The sequence below is a fragment of the Takifugu flavidus genome, chromosome 9, assembly GCF_003711565.1.
Source record: "Takifugu flavidus isolate HTHZ2018 chromosome 9, ASM371156v2, whole genome shotgun sequence".
Lineage (NCBI taxonomy): Eukaryota > Metazoa > Chordata > Actinopteri > Tetraodontiformes > Tetraodontidae > Takifugu > Takifugu flavidus.
The window spans coordinates 5,204,783-5,227,199 of NC_079528.1; the positions used below are offsets into that span (position 1 = coordinate 5,204,783).

The following is a 22,417-nucleotide window of genomic DNA, read 5'->3' on the forward strand; positions in this document are numbered from 1 at the left end:
TAGATAGATAGATAGATAGATAGATAGATAGATAGATAGATAGATAGATAGATAGATAGATGATAGATAGATAGATAGATAGAAGATAGATAGATAGATAGATAGATAGATAGATATAGATAGATAGATGATAGATAGATAGATAGATAGATAGATAGATAGATAGTAGATGATAGATAGATAGATAGATAGATAGATAGATAGATAGATGATAGATAGAGCAGTAAACTAGGAGACAATAATGCATCTTTTATTATTATAAATAAAAACAACAGAATCTATTAACTTTGATTTATAAAATCCGACTGGTGTTTCACAGTGTTGGTAACAGCCATCTAGAGGAGTAAATATCAATAAATGCTCACATTCAGAACAGGAACACAACAACAGAATCCCAGCGTTTCAGGCTTCTGCGGCGCATTTCTACTTGGCGAAAGATTTCAAGGACACCTCACAACATTGCGCCTTAAATTACACGTTTACGCAGCACTTAACAATCCAGTACATAAGAAAGGGACGTTATGGAGACAGAAATAATAAATAACACGCATCTACAAACAGAAGTGGTCAAATTCTGGGCAGAATTCTCATTGTGGGGCAGCTTTAGTCACAATAAGATTCACAAAAGTGCACAAGTGCAGAACTTCAGGAAGAAGCAGTTGTTTTTTTCCCACTCTTGGATCACGAACTAATTATTTAAAAGGTCTATTTAAATATATTTCTGATTATACACAATCAATATTTTACTTCTGCGAAAGTCTTGAACAAGATTTAAGGCGGTATCCTACGTTATCCTATATAAATATATAGGATAAATAAAAATTCACCATATTTATTCTTACAAAGTCCAAAAGCTGACAACACAAACCAACTAATTTTATTGTCCTTTTAAACTATAAAGAACCAATTTGAATTGAGCCTAAAAACTGCTGAAAGAAGCTCAAGCTACATTTGTTTCAACCAAAATTGAAGTTGAACATGAGCAAGTTGGAAAAACTTCACATATCTTCAATATGTTTGCCGTTTTTTCCCCTGCGAATAGAATGGACACATCAGAAGTGATTTAAATGAGACAAGATGGATGCATCAGGAAAGAAATCCTTCAGAAAGTAACGGTGCTGAGCCGGAACGATCCTTTTCTGAGCCGCACCACTTCATGGAACATGTAAAAACAACCTGAAACACCCTGGAACTTCTCACTCCAGACTGGCCCGGCTGCTCAAACCATAGAAAAAGTCACAAATGGAAGACTCAAATTCAGCGTTTGAAATTTCAAGTATAAAAATAACAAAAGGCTATAAAACTAAAAATAGATAGTGCTTCAGAGGGCCAATCCTTTCTGCTTCATCCCATCCTGGAATGTTTTCCTCCTTTTGCGTGAGTGAGGATCAACGCGTTCAGCTGTGCTGTCGTGTTACAGGTTCTAGTCTCTCGCGTCCTCTTTCAGCATCAGTCCGATTGGCCGTTCTGGAAGCCCTTTAAATACAGCTCGTCCTGGGACAGGTGTCCGTCAAAGCCGTCCATGTACAGGCTGCTGGTGCTGCTGCCGCTGCTGCACAGGAAGGTGCCGACCGCTCGGCCCTGGCGGGCGTGACCCACCGCATCGCTGAACACCTTGTTGATCTGCTCCTCCGAGGGCATCCACCAGTCTGGGTTTGAGGCGCAGTGCATCCTGATGAACTCTGCCAGCAGGTGAAAATCTGAGTTACTACCTACTAAACTGCGTAGGATCTGCTGACATCTACTGGTGAGGATGGGGATTGCAGGACTCGGAATCTTAACACCGTTTTCAAGGGTGTCTGAGACCTTCATTTACAGTCGAAAGTTGTTGTTAGTGGATGAGTAGAAAATGGTATTTCAAATGTAGCTTTATTATTAAAAAAAACAACTAATGACTAGTTTAAAGTGATCAAAATCATGATGTAGCATGTGAAGCCAGGGGTCAACAGCATGCCTCCACTTCCTGTTTTCTACTCTCACGCAGTCCCACAAGGTTCTGTGGCTGGACCACAATGTTTTCTGTTTGCACCAGTTCTATTCACTCGCTAAATGTGATGTCCTATTTAAGATTAATTTGATAATGACTTCATTTGATATTACAGAGAATATGCACTGTTGTTGCCAATCCATCCTATCATGGCCAGAGCGTCGAGTCTGTAGGTACCTCTGAGGCAGCTGACTTTGACCGGGTTGAGCGGTCGTCTCTCCAGGCCGGAATCTCCCGAGTGCACCGAACGCTTCCTTTTGCCCAAACCACAGGAGAACTTGAGCTCGTCAGTGGTGAAAACGTAGCGTATCAGGTAGCGCAGCAGCCGCCTGCCGTCTTTCTTGGAGGAGTTGACGGCCTCGTCCCACTGTTTATTAGTGATGAAGAGAGGGTAGTTCTCCAGGAGCTGTTTACTGCCCTGTGAGGGGGAATCAGGGTCGGGGATTTAGCTACTGCACCTCATTAATATAACCTTTCACGCAGCTTTCAATGACTGCTTCAATCCGTAGTAATTTTTAGAACGATACAGACCTCAAAAACTGTTTGTCGTTCTTCTTCCTGTGGAGACAGAAGAAGTTAAAACCAGAACAGTCAGAACAAACAGTCAGAACGTTTCAAGCGGCTGTGATGTGACTGTTTGGGGGCCTGACCTCAGTCAGCTGCTCCTCCGGCAGCGTCTGCATCAGCTGGTTGTTGAACTCAAGAACACTTCTGAAGTAGTCGAGAACGTTCTGACAGGGAACTGCGTGAAAAGAAGCCAGCGATTTTACAAACACAGCATCCTTTTGAAGAAGAGGGGATGAAAAAATTGCACTGCGACAATCTACCGAACAAATACACAGAAGAAGCGAGGGGATTGGCTTTGCTCTGGTTACTTTGGCTCAAATAACCCTGGAAATGAAAGGCAGCTGGAAGAACAGAAGAAAATATTTGGACAAATCTGCAGAATGAATCCCAGAAAAAAAAACGGCCCTAAAAAACATCATTGAGATTAACTAAAGAGAAAATATAATGGCTTCAATCCCTGATTTACTCTAACCTTTAATGAGTCCTGTAGTAATCTCCGGATTGTTTCTATGGATACCTCCTGAAGAGGAAAGAGGAAGAACCTCACCTGCACCAAAACAGGTAGCAAAGGAGGGAAACTGACCCCTTGTATGAAGGGAAGTTCTTAAAGAAAAACAAGAGCTATAGAGGGAGGTGACCAGCAGACATAATCAGACCTAATTAGTCATCTACCAGGATCACATTCTGCAGTTAGAATGTGTTTTCTTTGTCCTCAGTATGAACAAAAACCTCATTATGCACCTGGAATGTTCTCCAGTCGAGTGCGCAGGTCCTCGTTCTCCTGCTGCAGAGAGAGCACCTCCTGCTCCAGCTCCAGGCAGCGCGGACAGCAGCTCTCCTCCTCCTCTTCCTCGGGCAGCGTGGACGAAGGGTGGCCATAAGAGTCCGAGGGAGTCGGCGAGCCCCAGCCTCCCAGGCTGCGTCTCATAGGAGAAACCCCAGAGCCGGGCTCCGCTGGAGGACACTGGTCCTTCTCCAGATGTGCAGCCAGCTGCTGCTGCTCAGAACCTGAGAGGAGATAGTTCTGCAGCGAGTCTGTGAAGATGCGGAGGATGGCGGAAGTCTGGGTTTGGCTGGAATGGCTTTGCTGGGCCTCCTCGTCTACATCTGTGGTGGAGGAACTCTCTTCAGGGGCCGACTTCCCCAGCGAGGAGCAGGGAGGCCCCTGCACCTCCGCAGCACCATCCTCGAGCTTGATGTTAGAGGTGAAAGAGGAAGAGGAGGAGGAGGAGGAGGGCTCCAGGAGACGGCCGTTGTTGAGGAGGCTAAGGACACGGCTACACTGCTGAGCAAAGGCATCGAGGATAAGACGGTTCTCTGAGGGAAACAGATTTTAAAAATCAATCCTAGTAATCAATGGCAGCAGAATCATATTCCACACTCTGGATCTTTATCAGCTGTAACCATCAGCTGCTTGAGAAATTGCACATTCTCCATTGCACATTCTCCCACTTTAACTATACATTTTTCCACTTAAACTGCACATTCCTCCTTTCTAACCTCACATTTTGTCATGTTAGCTGCTTATTTTGCCAAATTTCCCAGTTTTTTTGTTTCATTTGACGAGCAAGTCTTAATGATAATTTCCTTTGGGATGAAAAATATTCCATATAGTATGGCAACAATTTGCATCCATGTTGTGGAATTCAAACCTTTTCTCCTTATTTCCTGCAGCAACACTCATTTCTACTACTACCTATCTTTGAAAAATAGACGCTTTAGCATATTGGACAGCAAATGAACATGTTAAAAACCAAATGTTTTTGCTGTTTTTGCTACTTTCCCCCCTCTTTAATGACCGGCCTCCTCCATCGCACCGTTCCTCTGAAGACAGACGTATCCAATAATGCTGCTTCCTCATAATAAACTTAAAATGTCCACCTCAGCTGAGCCTCAGAATACTGTATCATTCCGGCCACATCTCCATCTCATGATCACACATTCCTTCACACGTGCACGTCATACAGATGAGAAGGAGATGAGGGCGGACGCCGCTGCTGCACCGGCACTCAGATCTGTCTATCAGTCTGCTGCAGATGTGTCGCATTTATTAATATGCATGCTGTCTGTGTTTACCCGTGGAGATGTGTCTGATAGTCCCCCCACCCCCCACCCCCCACCCCCACCTTCCCCACCAACCTCATAAAATTTCATTAGAATCATCACACTCTGCACATGCTAATTTATGAGCTTCTGTTTGTTTTAATCACAACTCTGGGAAAACTGACGCAGTTTGTGCTGTTGTGAGCTGAATCGAGCTGTGAGCTGATCCCTTTTTTGACAGAAGGACATGAGGTTAATCCCAGAAAGGAAGTAGGTACTTATGCACATCGGTGACAGGAGGTGGGCTTGTTTTAGGTTTTAAAGTAATAAAACTCAGGAATTCTCAATTAAAAAGGTACGGGTAGAGATTTTAGAGATGGAGATCATAGAGATAAGGAGAGCTCTCTGGAAAGGCAACAATAACCAGCGGCAAATTGGATCTCTGCTGCCAGCCTTGATAAAGAGATTAATATCTGGTTAGAGGAAGAGACGAATGATCTTTAATTTTGTAACTGCCACGATTGGCTTCATTGCTTTAGTCCCCCAACGTGCAACATATTTGTTTCTGGGACCGCACAGCCCACTAATGAACAGCAGCTGAGGAGAAAAATGAGCGTGAAATAATGTATTTACACACACACACACACACACACACACACACACCACACACACACACACACACACACACACACACACACAGAGTTAAAAATAAGTAAACACACAGAGGCCAATACACAATCTCATTTTGGCACATGCACACTGGAGATGCAGTCTTCTCTCATAGCAGCAAATCAGTCATTAACTGGAAGAAAAAAGAAATGTGAGAACAGATGACAGAGCAAACAAAAGACATCGACTTTAAAAAGAAACCGACCAACATGTTTTTGACCTTATTTCTCCTTTGAGCTGGATTTGCTTTCTGTTAACAACAACAAAAAAGACAACCAAAAATATCTAAATCTAAACTAGGCGACGCACCAAAAACGCAGCAAAGATGCAACTCTACCAACCACAGTCATCGAACACTGTCCGAGTTCGGAAGCCCACCTGAGCTGATGCTGTAGGTGCAGTCTGGAGAGAATCTGGGCTCCGCTCCGCCGCTGCCGCGGCCGGCGCGGCGCTGCTGCACAGGCGCCGTCGCCGCGGTGGCCGCGGGCGCAGAGGTGGACGTCGGGATCCTGCTGTTGGGCCTGGTCTCACAGGGGAGGCGATGCTGCTGGCTGCTGCTGCTGATGGCGACGCTGGGCTCCTGGAGCTGGTGCAGGCGCTGCCGCGGCGGCGGCTGCTGATGGTGATGATGCGGCGGCTGGAAATGATGGGGCTCCTCGGGATGAAAAGTGAAATGATGCCCGTCGCCAAAGAGCGGAACCTCGAGCACAGCGGACCTGTCAGAGCGCGGCTTGCCCCCCAGCCGCTTGCTCTGGAAAGGTTTCGCGCTGCCGTACGGACCCCGCTGTTGTCGGCACATCTTTGGGGCGCAGGGGCCTTCATCTGCGGGCTGCATCTTTCCGTTCATCCCAGGTGGGAGGGATAGGTCAGTTGTGGCGTGCTGGCAGAGATAAGAGCCGTCAGGCGGTGATGTCTGGCTCAGTTTCCCATGCACGGTCTGCGGGATGGGCTAATTTACTGACAACCTTGCACTCCAATCCCCAGTCGGGAGCTCCGATATCAAGACCTTTCCAGGGGGAAATTGAGGCGGGACTTGTGCACGGCTGTCTTCTTTGTAGCCGTCATCCACTCCGAGAACAACAGGACTCCAAATGTGTGTCATTAAAAATACCTAAAAATCGAATTCTTCGGCGGGGAGGAGAAACACAGAAGTCGTTTCCCTGAGCAGGTTTAAAATTACAGGCAAATACACAAAAGTGGGAGATTAAAACCGAAAACCTGGAGTAATTGATGAAATATTTGGAACAAAGCCTGAAAAATATCTACATTGTGAAACGAGATACATTAAAGGATCGGAAATCCTCATTTTATGCAGACTTTTATGAGATCGGCAGTCGCCAAAAGACAAACGTGGACCAGTTTGAAGACCGTCGCCGCAGACGGCCAAAAGTTTGAATGACCACACGGGGGCGCTACATCAACGGAAAAGAGCCAAAAGCGGTGCTGCTGATAAGCGTCAATGTTTATGATTACAAGAGCAGCGATTGTGTTTCTCTGCCTAAGCCGTGTGTAATAAGTAATTTAAAATATTTAAGAATTGATAGAATTAAAGACTGCTGCAGAACGACGAGACACGGCGCTAAGGTCATGCTTGCTCTTCTAAAATGAGATTAGAGATGTTTTTGTGGTGCTGTAAAATCGAATCTAAAATAATTGCACTATGATCAGACGAATTTTCTTTCTTGAAGATTATAGATGAATAATCATCAATACAAGAAACACAGGCTGAAGTTACCGACAAATACATTACAAATACAAATAAATAAATAAAAATACAAATACAATATTTTGAGAGATTGAGTTTCTTTTCTATCTTTTGTTGATTTGTTATTTGTTATAATACGCTCTAAAATTTGTGTTGTAATATATATATATTTTTTTTTTGCGTTTTCCTTATTATGAGAAATTCATCTATCTATAAATGACAAAACAACCTAAAGAGCATCGGCGCGCCTCTGCGCCGCGAACGCGCACGCCCGTTTCTCGGGCGGCGGTGGCGCGCACCGCGCTGGAGTCACAAAAGCAGCCTCTCCGCGGAGCTGCGCGCACAGACGCGCAGACAACAGCGGCGGCAGCAGCACATCAGGAGGACATCGAGGCGTCAGTCCTGCGTGTTTAGGCTCTGAAGTTAAAGCGGAAACTAAAGTGGCACAAAGAGAAGAACCAGCCGGGTTCTCTCAGTCTGCAGGCTGGAGAGGTTTCGTCTTCAAACTGTGTGGAAAGGGACGATGACAGTGACGTAGGCTGAAGTTTCTCTGATTGCAAATTGACCTCCATGTGGAGCAGATAACTCCGACTGACGCTGTCCGGGATGGGGCGCCTGCTGAACTGCCTGCTGCTCGGATACCTGACCTGGAACCTGCGGATATCGGACGCACAGGGGGAGTACTGCCACGGCTGGCTGGACTCGAGCGGGAACTATCATGAGGGCTTCCAGTGTCCGGAGGACTTTGACACCACGGACGCCAACGTGTGCTGCGGCTCCTGCTCGCTGCGCTACTGCTGCGCGGCCGTGGACGCGCGGGTGGACCAGGGCAGCTGCACCAACGACAGAGAGGTGGACAACACCGAGTTTGCTGCTCGTAAGTTGAATTCCATGCTCTCCCTAAATGCCCAGTAAATCTGATTATGAAATGACCCCAGCACAACGAGTTATTGTTATGTTAAACCCCCCTAAATTACATGTTTAGACTGATTCTTGCCTATTGAGGACGACCTTTGACCTCCGTATTTGGAGGAACTATTACATCAGTTAAGACAGCAGGTTTCAGTGCCTTGCCCGAAGGCCAGTTCAGGCTGCTGACAGGTGAAAATAATGGAACCGGTGTAATGCACTTAAAAATAAAACCCACTAAAATAACAAAGTTTTTCTTCAACATCTGTGAGGTTGTTTTTTTTAAAATTAATATAACTGCTAAATGAAAATGATATTCATTTGAGAAGAAGAGCTTTAATTTGGTCCATTTTACAACTCTTTTAAAGCAGTTGAGGCACCTGCTGTCTGCTGTGATTGCATCTTAGCTCATCAGCATCAAGCATGAAGGTTTTTTTTCTTTAAAAAAAAAAAAATGCAATTATAAGATCAATAGCTTCAAAATGCCCACCGTCATTCATGTCTCCAGCCTTCAAACGCTGCCATGCACAAACGCACTTACTGCGCTGCCAAAAATAAACCTCACAGCGGCTCTTATTTATGCCAAAGCAGCCTCGGCACGATGAGACAGAGGCTCATTTTCTATGGATTCTATTAACATTTAACAGGGAGAGTGCCACATTAACCCCGCGTTTGCTGGGAAACCCTCCATAATAGGCCACTTTAACCCTGGGTTTTCTTTAAATTTCCCCTCAGCACAGCTGCAGCTTTGATTGAATGGCCTGCGTGCTCGCAATTTCCGATCTCCTGTTTAAAAATAAATAAACTTGGGCCGATTTCCTCCCAAAGTGCATATGGGCGACATGTGTAACATGAGCTGTTTGTGTTTTTCCAGCAGGAATGCGTCTATTAACTTTTTTTAATAATGGGGTTCAAAAGCAACGGCCTGCTCGAGTCACGTTTGGTATCGCGGAGCAGAGCGACTCTTATTTAGGATTTATGAGCACCACATAAACATGTGTTATAAAAAGAGAACACAGTTCAGCGTCTGTCACCGAAACTCCTCGAGTGTAATGAAACTGGGCGAAACCAGCAGTTTAATCATGGCAAAAATGAGTTTTGTCAATATCAAATTTGCACCATTATTGTCTTTGGGAATGTTGTGGTTTGTGTCACAATTCCTCCAAAACTATGGTTGAACTTTGGTGATTCTGAACCAAGGCAGATTCACCAAATAGAGTAAAAGTGTTTCTTTTTGTTTGAAGCATAATAATAATAATTAATAATGTTTTGTGGAGGAAAAATGAACTTGCCGAATATGCTGAGAAATCATCTTAGCTTGTGTTATTTTGCATCCTAAATTAGGAGCTTCACCTCTGTTCCTTCCTTATCTGCCCGTTTCCTCCCTTTAGAGCCCGTCTACGTCCCCTTCCTCATGGTGGGAAGCATCTTCGTGGCCTTCGTCATCGTCGGCTCCCTGGTGGCCGTCTACTGCTGCACTTGCCTGCGGCCGAAGCAGCCGACCCAGCAGCCCATCCGCTTCTCCCTGCGCAGCTGCCAGGGCGAAACCATCCCCATGATCCTCACCTCAGCCCCCCCGAGCCTGCGCGCGCCGTCGCGACAGTCCAGCACGGCCACGACCAGCTCCAGCTCGGCCGGGGGCGGCAGCTCCATGCGGAGGTTCTCCATCGGAGGCCAGCAGCAGCAGCAGCAGCACGGCTGCCTGGTGTCCGCCACCATCTCCTCGCCGGCCTCCACTCCCACTCAGACCTCTCAGACTCTGCCTCCCCCTCCCCCTCCTCCATACTCATCCCCACCAGCGACCTCAATGTCTGGAAGCATCCAACACCCGTCTTCCCACTCCCTGCAGCTCCATCAACCCTCTCACCCCTCTCAGAGCGCCGGCTTCCTCCTGCCGCAGCAGTACTTCTTCCCCCTGCAGCCTGACGCCTTCACGGCAGCCAAGGGCTTCGCTGACTTCGGACAGAGCTGACAGGGCTCCTGGCGAGGGTAAATAGAGGGATTACGCCATTCTAGAGATGCGAGCCAGCGAGGAGAGGAACCCATCACAGCCCTGCGGGTGGAAACTCCAGACGCAGAGAGCAGACAACACTGCTGCCGCGGCAGTGAAGCTCCATGACCTCTCGGGGGACAGTTCAAGTCGGGAATATCGTGCACTTTCACCTGACTGGCCTCCATTTTATACTCCATACACGCTGGCAGACGTCAGAGGAAGCAGAACTGTCGCAGATGGCACTGAATCTGTCACCTAATCATTGTTAAAGGTAGTTTTTTGGAAACCAGGGAATTTGACTCTTGTATCTGACAATCCCAAGGACCTCTGATAAAGGATCTAACATGCAAAAGGCATTTTAATGTAGAGGAAATGTGAACTTTTATACGGGCTTTGTACAGATGTTGTATTTGCAGCAAATAAAATGTCTCAAAACTTATCAGAAATAAATACTGTAAAGGAGTATCTGACATTTGAGGAGAAAAAGGCCCCGTCTTCATCATCACTCAAACATAAAGGAAACCGGAGCGGCCCGTCTCCCTACCTGCCGCTCATTCTTGCGCCAGACTTCCCAGCAGGAATGCAGCGCTCAGATCCGTCATTGTCAGTGTTCAACGAGCATGGCGCGGTCACAGTGTTAAAACAACTGGCCCCAGAAACAGAGGGCCAGGCTGCAGCAACAGGTACCCACAAAGAGGCTCCTCTTCCCCCGCTTATCTGACCGTGAAACCGAGCTGGCTGCCAGTCCCAACTGTCCCGTCACAGGAAGCGCGTTATCACCGTTAGATCATAAAATGCAACTTCCAAATTCAATTATCTCAGCGATTCCAGGGCCGACTGTTTCAGGTGTTGTTTATGCTGACGGCTGCCAGCTTCACCTTCGAGCTTTCACGTTCCGCGCTTGGCTCGAAAAAGAAAAACACAAGCTGTGAACACGCTTTTTAAGACACATCCAAAAAAAAAAAAAAAGAGTTTAATACTTTAATGTGTCTGCCAGCTCTCTGGTTTCTTTTCCAAGTATTCATGAAGGAACCCTGATTATTGCTGCTCACTGAAGGCCTTGACTTGATTCCAGATCACAGTAATCATCAGCATTTAGATTCCTTTCACACATGAATCAAAGGGGAATGAGATGTCTCCCATGTGCACGGCACACTTCATGCAGGATAATAAAGACCTTAAATTGCCTGGATTATATATCTTTTTAAAAGAATTCCAGCTACACTTTATAAATGCCTCTAACTGCTGGACAAATCTAAATATCCTCTCAAATGACCATCATAAATGACGCCTCATCAGGTGTTATTTTACGATCAAATACACATTCAAACAGTCATATTTTACCAACGCTGTAAAAGAAGCCAATGCTACTTACAATTTTACTGGAACAAGACTGAGGAAATATTGGGAGTGAGAACTTTGTGGAATCTGAATTACAGTTGCTGGTAACTGAATAAGGCACCTTGGGGGAACCATTAACTGGCACGCATGGTTCCTCCACGTTTTCCACCTTTTAAGAAACTTTAAAGATGAGCTATTTCTCCCGATAATCCTTAAAAATGGAAACAGAAGAAATAAATACATCACCATCACCCATTTGCATGTAACAGTGAGGAGGAAAGCCACAACAGCAACATTAAGATGCATTAAATCTGCCAGTCAGCATGAAAAGGCTCAAATATGCTACAATAGCGTCACATTTTGACACATTTATTCACCATTAACGCACTCATGGGATCTACTGCCGAACTCACTGGTTTCTACATGTGAACTTTAACCCCATTAAAGGATGGCAGAGTGTCGCTGGTCCACTGTCGTACCAGTGAAGGAGGTTGTTGGTCTAGTTTGTTTGTCTCCCTCCTTTTCCTGTTTAGGTTCATACTGTACTGGACGTCCTGTTTGTCCCTCACACACGGACACAAGAAGATGCAGTGATCTCAAGGCTGATAAAGTACAGAACCCCCCCAATAACGGCACCAACGCTGGTGTTGTTCCTCCATGACTGTAAAGTTTATTTCAGCAGTCCTTCATGGCAGTAAGACAACATGTATACATTTTGCAGTCCATACATGCAGAACAATCATTGACCAAAAATGACAGGAAAGAAACGGATCTTTAAAAGCAAAGTTAAAGGTGCGCATTCTCCTCTTTTTCGTAAAGTGATCAAAGGTAGCACGGATAACATTTCACAGAACGGTTTGTGTTTCACTCATGCAGCTGGTCGACGACGACGGGGTTCATCGGGATAAAAGAATTCCACACTCGCACACGTTTCCGACAGGATGACGAGCGTTTGTGTTTAATACTGAAGAGCGAGCCCGAACCCTCAACAAACACACAACGGCTTTCCTGTAGAGCAGAGGAACGGCCGACAAACGCGCGAGAAGAATTAAATCCTGAAATTAGAAGAATCACAGATCCACCACTGGAAAAGTACATGTCAGCGCAACATCTCGTGTGGAAGCGAGCCGAGCATCACTGCCTCCCGCTCCTGTACAGGCCATGCATCAGCGCGCACGAGTACACCACACCTACACTCTGGGACAGACAACTGAGCAAGCGCTACATACACGCCTGCGCGCGCACACACACACACACACACACACACACACACAGGTAAAATAGACATTAGTTATCAAGACGCCCAGTCTGACACAGAGGACAAAGACATGCAGTGCATACAGGGACGTTATCCACAGTAGAGGTGACGCACATTCTTTTATACGCACATACACACTCACACATGCACGTGCAGGCAATAAAATAACACACACTCCCTCAGAAATCTCCCATAGGGAGAAGAACGCAACCGAAGCATCAAGTAGTCGAATATAAATAAATCAAGCTGTTACAATATTAACAATAACAAGACACTTAAGAAAGCTCACTTTCCTCATTCCATCTCTTCCATCCTGCCACTTTCTCAGAGGAAGAAATCAAAAAGAAAAAGGTTACAGACGATTCAGTACAAAGCCGGTCAATGCAAAATTCATCTCCAATATAAAAATACAAATCCACAAAATAACTATAGAGACAAAGTCGTTTTAATCACGTCATGGAGTTTTCCTGGCTAACATTTCTTTCTCCCTTTTAAGCTAATGGCACTTATGTTAGATAGATAAAATCTCCAGGTTAAGGGGAAGCTCCATCAAACCTTCAACGGGACCGTCAGGGAGCTTCTCGCACACGTCTACGAGAACAATTGTGACTTTACACGCGTGCCACAAGGCACCGCAGTTCCAATGAGTGCAACATTGTGGTGAGGAGACAGTGATTTTGTCTTCAGCAGGTGTGTGTTTGTGGGTCTAAGCTGGCTGGAATTTTTTCTCTTATGGGGAAAGGTTTTGTAGGCAGGCACCATTGTGATTGTTGAGACAAGCGTGATGGGTGGAATACGTCTGTCAGGACGGTCGGTTGTGGGAGGCAACTGTGTTCAGACGAAAACGAAATAAACCCAGGCGTCGCCTCTACAGACCGATATTGGAAGGATGAAGGCATGAGTACGTGTAAGGCTTTACACAATTGATGAATCCTTAAGTGCAAACAAAACTAATAGTAACAAGTAAAAGTGGTCCGTTTGGATTACATTTGGTTTAAAGTTTCCCAATTTTCACTAGTTCTTGGTAGATTGTACAGACGACTGCTTTGGCAATCTTTGACAACTACAACTTCTCTTCACCTTTATAACAATAGTTTCCAAATTGAGCAGTTTGATTGCAGTTGAGTGAAATGATTGCAGACGTTCCCTCCAGCAGGATGAGTGAGAACATTGGAGAACTTCAGATCACAGAAAGCACAGTGCTCAACTACATCCGACAGTGAACGCCACTTCTTCCTCTGTTTTTTTTCCCCTTTTGTTTTTTTTTTTAAAGACAACTTTATGTCACTCTCCTCTATGCCTTTCACATCCACGTGCAGAAATCCAGCCTCTGCTGCAGGCGCACACGTGCACGTCAGCTCCTTCCCCTCAAAATCTTGCCGTGCGGCGGGAGGTTGGCCGGCAGGCTCACCACTCGCTGGTCCTCTGCTTGGTGGTGTCGTAGGCTCGGATGACCTCCGACTGCGACACCACTCCGTTCTCGTCTTGAGAGAAGGCGTAGCCGTCTGAAACGAGCATTTAGAAGTCAGGATATCTGGGTCGTGGTTTAAAAAAAAGACATATGTGATAAAAGAATAAACTGAATGATATAAAAATAAAAATACAGCTCTAAAGCAATAGTTTAACATTTTGGGAAATGTGCTTTGTTTGCATTCATGCAGAGAGGAAACAGAATCAGAACCAGTCCTGAGAATAACTATGTATCAGCAGTATGAGCGATCACAGTGGTGATGTCAAAGCCCCCTGGTGGAGGGCAGCAGCATGTGCCACGGACTCTTCTGTATTAGCCTGCCGCAAACAGGTACAGCGATGCCGATGAACCCCCCCCCCTTAAAAAAAGCAAAAATATATTCCAAGAATGTTCATTAGGTCACATGTGTGTTTTAGTTGAGGGTCTTTGTGAGAGCGCGACACCTCTGTCGTGACTATCTGGATGAAGAAATTAGATTTGCTGGACGATGGTAGACTGGTGGGAGCTTCATATTCGACACAGATATGAAAATAGAAACAAAGCTGGTCTCTGCATGAAGACAACATTTCCCAAATGTCATTCTATTCCTTTCAAATGAATAACAGGGTGAGAATAACACACTGAAATGAGTTTAAAATAAATCACAGCTCCCGCAAATATGTTGTCAGTAAAAGCAGCTCTGTGATCTACGACCTAAACTCTGCTACAGGGTTTCTTGTCTGACCTCTGACCCCTGACTCACCTTCAGGTGTCAAATGACCCGATCGGTACCTGGAGGCCAACGGGGAAGTTCAAAGGACCCCGCTGAGATGAGTGCATTGTGGGGGAATAACAGCGCAACATTTCATCATTTCTTGCTCAAGTTTAGCTCAACGGGACACACGAGAGGAAGGACAGGAAGCCAACAAGCATGAAAGGGGAGGAGGGAGGAGGGATATCTAACCGTGGCGGAGCTGGGGGGGAGCTGGAGCTATAGAGGGATGACTAATTAAATGATTTTCTCTTAAAAATGGTATGACACAATAATGGGCTCATCCTCACCTATGAGACAGACAAAAAAACAAACTGATCAGACAGAAGATACAACAGAAACAAACAAACAACCAAACCAAAAAAACCCTCAAAAAACACCAGAAAAAGAAAGCTGGGATGCTTTTTAAACCGGGACTGGAGGGTTGTAGAGTTTTACGACCACTACATTTATCCTGGTAATTATCACTCAGCTCCTTGTATAAACAAGATCGAACTATTTAAGTGTTTTTTGTGCGTTAGCATCAGCGGAAGTGGGAATGGTTTTAGTTCAACTGAACCTTTTTGGGAAACCGGTCGGGCTTCCAACATGTTATCTGAGCAAACCCATGCAAAACACTCACACCGAGCATTTTTAGAAGTGCTGAAGATCACAGTTACACTCGGTCACGGTCATGTAAAAGGCGGAAGAAAACGATTAAAACACCAGCTGAATTGGGGAATTTGGTGGAAATAAAATGTCTGCAGTGCGAGGATCCCCAGTTTGCCACTTGTACCCATGGATGAAGGATAGGTGCAACACTGGATGTTGTAATTAAGACCAGCAGCTATTTTACCATCTAAAAAAAGATGTCAGCTTTAGTGAATTTGCAGTTTCCTACTGGTGGTGTGAATCAAAGCAGTAAAACCGCCATGTGGGAACGCAGCTTGAGAGGAACCCTCCAGAGTTCGAGTTCTCCACAAGTACACTTGAGCAAAATGTGAAGAGCTCAGCCCAAGGAATAGTTCAGTGAGATGTTGCTAATTCTAGAAAGAAGCTGCTGATTTGTGGAGGTAGGAAGGAAGATGTTAAAGCTGTGAACGAGGCTGTTGTGTTTCATGCTGTTGTGCTCTTCAGAAATTGGTTTGTACTTCCAAACAACTGTCTGCCCCCTCCCACTGCCAAGAAAATCACTCAGCTAGCAGCTCGTATGCGCAGCTTCTTGGGGAGACGTCTTGTTTGTTGAAGACAGTGGCACACTGAGGGGCTGTTCGCAGACACTTGCTGATGTGTGTTTCCACTGCCGATTATTTATAGGGAGATGTGGGATGAACTGAGTGTTACTGGACTGGAGCAAGAAAAACAAACCTGCGCCATCAGATCCCCCCGAGAGGGGAACTGATCTGAGAGCAGATAAATCACGTGTAGGACAACCAAAAAGGAAAGGTTGTGCAGCTTACGCATCAAGTTGTGTTGCATGGAGTCAGAGCGGTACAAGCTGACGGTACTCTTCTTGAAGACGTTCTTCAGGAGCTGGGCCCTCTCCGTCAGACTGAAGACACAGAGAGAGACATCATCAGCGCGCCCAGATCTAAAACGACCCTTAGGGTCATCTAGCCGAGCCCACCGGAGTGAACGGATCTGCTAAAGTGTCGCTACCCGCTGACATGTAACGAGGGAGAAGCCTGAAAACGTTTACGAAGAGATAAACATCATGAACACAACGTGTCCTTCCCTGTCCATTTAAGCTGTGTTTCATCTCAACAGTCTCTACATGTCTATTACAGGTGTGTGAGTGTGTGCGTGTAGCCTGCTGGGTCTGGGACAGTGTCCAGGAAGAAGGATCGCTTTCAGCCCGCAGGAGATCTCGCACTGATCCGCTCCGTGCTGATGACTGCTGCAGGCCTCGGGCCCCGGAGAGCTCAGCGGACCAGGTTAAACTAATACATTTTTACAATAGATGGCTCCAATACAGGAGGACTGTCCAAAATGAGAGATGCGCGATTTGGGAGGGAAAAATAATACACGCTCTGACGTGGGCGCTCACTGGCCGGGCAGTGGGATTTCAACAAATTTAGGTGCAATTTAAAGATTTTCTGCATTCACCCAGAAATAGAGCTGCCAGCATCGGTGAAACTGAGCGATCTGCGAGCTTTGGAGATGATTCGGTGGTCAAAAATGAATTGTAAGCTCATCATTGTTGCCAAATGACAAGAATAACAAAGCACCGACTAATAAATTTTGGTTACGGTGAGTTATAACTTTGCTATATAGAATACTGCACATATGTGGACGATGTGCTGTAGCTGTAAAAGACACTTCATTGCAACTTTTAACATGCCTCAACCACTGTGGCTCACTTAAGGCTGTAAAATCTAAATCTAAAGTTACGGCTTGTGAAGTGGCTCCTGACAGTACCTCTTTCCTTGCACCACTGCTCCTGGGTCTTTGGATAAAGCTTCCAGCTCCTGCACTTCATCCACCAGGGTCTTGAAACACACCCTCTTCACCCTGCCAAGAGACAGAGGCTTCAACAGGACGGAACCTTCAAAGTCTGGCAGTTCAAATACTTCATTTGCTGACACAAATGTCTTTCACTAAGACCAGAAAATAAAACTGAGCTCTTCAAATTGCTCCTGACGTGCAGGAACTGCTGCAGGCTGGGGTCAACCTGTCTCAGGGCAGCTATATTATGAATATTTCTGCTGGTGTGTTTGCGGGACAGAAAACTAAACATCTTCAGAGGTCACACGTGAACTCAGGAATTTCTTCGGGGAGATATGAGACGTCCTGTAGATTTTTCCCTTTGTTGTCCTGAAGAGAGAGGAGAGACTCACACTTTGTAGGCCACATCAAAGACCAACGAGGTGACCGGGATGAAGACCAGGCCCATCCAGAAGACCCCCGAACGGAACATCATGTCTGCCTGCGACACACATACACACACCTATTTACCGTGTGGTCACAATGCACAGTTCAAGTGATCAAAAGGAGAGACCTTCTGAAGAAGAAGCAGCTGATAAAGAACAACTGTTATCATGCCCTGAAGTGCGTCCTAATGAAAAACATGCATAACAAAGGCAGACCAAAAACAAACAGCTAAATTGGGAGAAATAAAAAGTAGATGGGTTGAAATGACCCCAAAATGGGTTAATCCTCCGTGACTAAATGACGCTGTGTTTTTGTTATGCTCCCCGGCCTTGGGGGCAGAGGAAATACCTGCGGGGCATTTAGACAGCGGTGTCTCTTTCACAAGAAAACAGCTTGATCGTCTGCTGTGCTGAGAGCTCCTGTCAATATGTCACCAGGGACAAGAGAACATGATCTAAGGTGCATTTAATGAAGCAACACACAATGACAGATCGATGTCGGAGAGGCATCCCAGCTCCCTTTTCTTAGATAAATTATTTCTAGACAACAGGCGATGGGAAAGCTACAAACTTGTAACGCCCAAATCGCCCAGCCAAGTCCTTGTCAGCGGGTCTCTGGTGAGGAACTCTTCTGATTGTTGGTTTTCAAGAGATTTTCCTACCAGTGGTCGTAAAAGGACATTAAGGAAAGGGGTCATTAAGTTACGTGTCAATCAACAGAACAATAATTCACAAGTGATTAAAATGATTAACTATTTGGGTCATTTTTCAGAAAAAATGTCACATTCTCTGTTTTTTTTCCTCCCGGTGTTGCTTCTTTTCCAAACTGAAATGTCAACACCGAGTCCATTGTATATACATTACATTTACAAGTTTGGCTAAGAAAATAACAGGCAATTCACTGTGGGCTTTGGGAAATTATGACCATTTTCACAAATGACAGCAGCGGGGATGAAGAGATGAGAAAACGGAGCCGTCGGCCGGACTTCACGGAGGTGTCTCAACAGGATCGGATGGAATTCAACGTTTCTGATGAATTATAATAACATTCACAATCCCATTAGCTCCCATGTAATCTGCTGTTTACTTCATCCCCCTTCTTTCAAATCAGCTCTTAATCTATATTTCCCAAGTACATTAGCGTAATCTTGGTCTTTACACGTATGAAAAATCACCCAAAGATTGAAGACATGTTAATATTTTGTCACTGGTAGAATCCCATCAGGATATCTGACACAAAACGAGCCAGTTGTTTTGAGAAATCTTCCATTCACTTAGCAATAAACTGGGAGACCGAATTTACCAGGACTATTGTAGCTCTGAATTAAACTCACAAGCACAGGCCGAGTCTGAGGAGGGAAGTGACAACATGCACGGATCATCTGGGTGGCAAAATCTTTCTGCGTCTTTTAAGCCAGGCTGGTGTTTGCTTTGGCCCAGTGCATTGAAACGATCTGTCATTATTTGTCCCGGTCCAAAACCGGCACGTTGTGCATTGTAATGTGCACTTGTTTAAACTACTGGTGCCCTTTGACAGCGTCCTTCCTGTAATGTGACACAGAAAAGGTACCGAGGATGCACATGCGCACACACACCAGTGTCAAGACTATCAAAAGCAGCCAGGTTGGCTCAAATTAGCTGATCTGTGCACCATTACCTGCAAATTGACTTTGATGTCTGACAAAACACTGGGGGAAGAGGAAATCCCAAATAGCGGAAAATCAGAAACGACTTTTTTCCCTACAGTTTTTGATGGGACCTGGATGAATGGAGCTTTTCTGCTGCCCGGAGGCTGAAAACGTACGAGATGAGGGAAAATTGCTGCGAAGCGGAGGATATTTTCACATCAATTTTTGGAAATTATGCAGGCCTGGTGGAAACGTTTATTTTTTTTGTTGTTGTTGCAGGGCCGTTAAATTATTTGCGTTTCTCATCCAGTGTTTCGCGCATTTTAACGGGGCAGCTTAAACGGTGTCCAGAGGCTTTGGAAAATAAACCTGGTCTGTATAAGCACCATGTTAAATCAAAGTATCGGGACTTGGGAAAATAAACCAAATTAGCTCTTCATCTGCTCATTCTGTGGATAATATTTGATATTCTGATTGACAGATAATGCGTGCACTTTATGGTCTCAGTCAACGCTACAATAGCTCATGTTAACATGAGGCTCAGCTATAAAAACTACAGACACAACGTAAAATGAGACCATGATAAATGATCTGAATTAATCCCTTAATCTCATGTATAGTTTTGCAATCTAAACAAGCTTGTCTGGTTACAATCAACAAATGTTTGTCTTCAGGCATCTGGAAAGGCTCCATGACGACAAGAGGGAGGCCAGCAGCGCCGGTGGATACTCGCGACGTCTCATACCAGGGGACCCATGGGAGCTGCGCGGGGTGAGAGAGGTCCAGGGCCGGGGTTGTATTTTCAGGACAAACTAATAAACTTGTCTGGCCGGACAGACAGTAGTGTCCGCTGGCATGGAGGGGTGTGTTTTGACAAGCCAACGACCCCCATCATGATTGCACACACACACACATACACACACACACACACAAACAGGAGACGCACAGCCAGACAGAACCGTGCACAGACATGATTTTTTTTTTTTATGTGTTAAGTATATGGGAGAAGACGCGTGTTTGTATTTTTAGTTTTAACCCCCCCCCCCCCCCAAAAAAAAGGCAGCCATCTTTTTCCAAAATAACAGTCTTAAATTTTAGAATCTGTTTGAGTTTGAGACAGGGCTTCATTAGTCATGTCAAATTCTGGATGAAACCCATTAACATCAAACACAGAAGTGGAGTCAAAGACGCACAGTAAATCTTTATACTTCACACATTAAAAAAAGATCAGAAGTTTTATACGTCAGGAGAAGTTGGCATCTAGCTGGTCATGCATGAGAGGGCCCATAGTCTCAACAGTGTGAATAATATAAAAACTTTGGAACGCTGCATGTAAATTGAGGTAATTCACTACTTCACCATTTACCCCACAGGTCCACAGCATGTATTAAATTCAGCAAACAAGAAAAAAAAACACCTTCATAAGGCTTTGCCAGCTGTACAGCATCCCAGAGATGCTAATATTCAAAACACATACTTCCTGCATTTATAAAGGAACTTTGTGCAGCCACTTTTATTAGGCGGCCAGAGAAAAGTTCAAATTTATTTTGCAGTGAATCTATCCGCAGGCTGAAGTCAGCCACATTAACCAAACAACACTCTGCTGTTTTCTAATAGGAAGGTGATATGAAGATGAAACCGAGCTTTATGCTACTAATAAATATGTTTTTCTAATACACTGATGGTAAAACAGCTCAAGGAAACTAGAAGAAGAAAACTGCACTAAATCCCTAAACATAATGACGAGGAAAGAAAAATCAGACGGTAGGAGAAAGGTCAGTGCTGAACCCTTCTAGGATTGGTCCTCCATTTTCTCTACGATCTCTGTGTTGGCTGACAAAATAACCAAACACAGAGAAGAAAACATCATATATGCCAGATTCACACGCACACACACTCTTAGCTCAGCAGTCTTGGCTGCACATGTGTGATTAACAGTGTGTGTAGAGCAAATTAAAACAGATTCCTCTAAAAATACTGGGCACCGTAGTCAGTTATTACAGTGCTTATCAATCATTAGCCAAGGGAGGCTTCTGGCTACAAGAGTTTAACAAAACCTCCCAAATGACTGGAACGAAATGATTTCCAAAGTTCCGTTGGGGGGCCAAGTCAACAGTGAAGAACAGCTTAAATAAGTCTTTGACTGGTTCTCTCAAAACATTTTTATCCTTTGGATGGGACACCAGGGAAAACAACCGATCAAAAGACACACACGGGCAGACAAACACAAAAATACACACATGTGGGCGTCAGACCGAGACTGCAGAACCAATACAACAATAACATTTATGCATTGATTCACCGTTATGTCGCACAAATCCTATAAATCTTGAAATAGTACAAAAAAACCTCAATACTAATTCATTGCTTTTATTTCTGATTCCAATGGAAGAATAAAATGAGCTGCACGAGCGTGCTAGAGGTTACCTGGAATTCTTAAATAATCCAATGAAATTAACGCTCTCTGTTGAAATTGCTTTCATTCCAGCTCTTAATCCCTTGAGCCGTATTTCACAGACGGGTACGGAGAGCTGGAGTAATCCTGACTTGATATGCATCAGTAAAAATTCTCAGAATACAGTTTATTAACCCCGAGTGAGAACTGGAATGAGTTATGTTGCTCGACTGCCGACGCGTCTAATGAATTAATAATTCCAGTTGCTTCGGGGTGCAAAGTGCTGCATGGTGTGAAGCAGAAAATGAAAAATAGCAAAGGTGTGTGGAAGTGCAAGAGTGTGTGTGTGTGTGTGAAAACTGAGAAAGAGAGGAGATAAGATGTACTGGAGACAGCTGTGGCTGACAGGGTCTGAGTTTCAGCTCCTACACAGACATTTGCCGAGGTGAGTTTAAGTCCATTAGGACGGCAGATTACGTTTGTTTGCACAAAATTAAAAAATATATATATATATTATTTTGAAATCCGTGTCAGCCTTATGAGGTGTGAACAAGATTAGTCTGTTTTGGGGAGGGATCCTGCACCTGTCCTGTCAATCGCCCCAGGAACCCTTTGGCTGACAATGATGGATGTGCTTCCATGCAGCTCACTGCCTACGGACCGCTGTTAAAGGCAAATGAGTTGGAGTGAGTGAGAGCAGAAACAGGAGGAGAAGGAGCTTCTGGTGCCTGTTATGGTTTTAACCCTTGGGTGCATTTGTTGATGGATGAAGAAAAAAAGAGGGGAAAAAAACGAGGCAACGGGGGGAAAGCAGGAGCAAAAGGGAAAGAGATGAACATCAGAAAGAATGA

At 44.9% G+C, this 22,417-nt stretch overlaps 3 protein-coding genes across 9 annotated transcripts in view; 1 reads left to right on the forward strand and 2 right to left on the reverse strand.

Moving 5' to 3' along the window:
* Positions 1–229: 229 nt before the first annotated feature.
* Positions 230–6,850, reverse strand: LOC130531613 (BEN domain-containing protein 4). Its single transcript, XM_057043690.1, has 6 exons — positions 5,645–6,850; positions 3,296–3,871; positions 2,638–2,729; positions 2,519–2,545; positions 2,165–2,405; positions 230–1,682 (listed from the first exon to the last, which is right to left on the reverse strand). Exons 1-6 carry the CDS (start codon positions 6,111–6,113, stop codon positions 1,450–1,452), a joined length of 1,638 nt encoding a protein of 545 aa, XP_056899670.1. The 5' UTR covers positions 6,114–6,850; the 3' UTR covers positions 230–1,449.
* A 450-nt stretch (positions 6,851–7,300) lies between these two features.
* On the forward strand, positions 7,301–10,323 carry shisa3 (shisa family member 3). The gene is made up of 2 exons (XM_057042559.1): positions 7,301–7,848; positions 9,272–10,323. The coding sequence occupies exons 1-2, from the start codon at positions 7,578–7,580 to the stop codon at positions 9,850–9,852; spliced, it is 852 nt and encodes a 283-aa protein (XP_056898539.1). The 5' UTR covers positions 7,301–7,577; the 3' UTR covers positions 9,853–10,323.
* Positions 10,324–11,861: 1,538 nt separating this feature from the next.
* atp8a1 (ATPase phospholipid transporting 8A1) overlaps positions 11,862–22,417 on the reverse strand; it is a 68,871-nt gene continuing 58,315 nt past the window's right edge. For all 7 annotated transcript variants that reach the window (XM_057042554.1, XM_057042556.1, XM_057042551.1 and 4 more), the window contains 4 exons: positions 17,511–17,599; positions 17,092–17,184; positions 16,134–16,225; positions 11,862–13,977 (listed from right to left, as the gene is read on the reverse strand). In XM_057042554.1, coding sequence (XP_056898534.1) covers positions 13,880–13,977; positions 16,134–16,225; positions 17,092–17,184; positions 17,511–17,599 — 372 coding nt within the window. In that variant the 3' untranslated portion in view covers positions 11,862–13,879. The remainder of the gene's footprint in view (positions 13,978–16,133; positions 16,226–17,091; positions 17,185–17,510; positions 17,600–22,417) is intronic.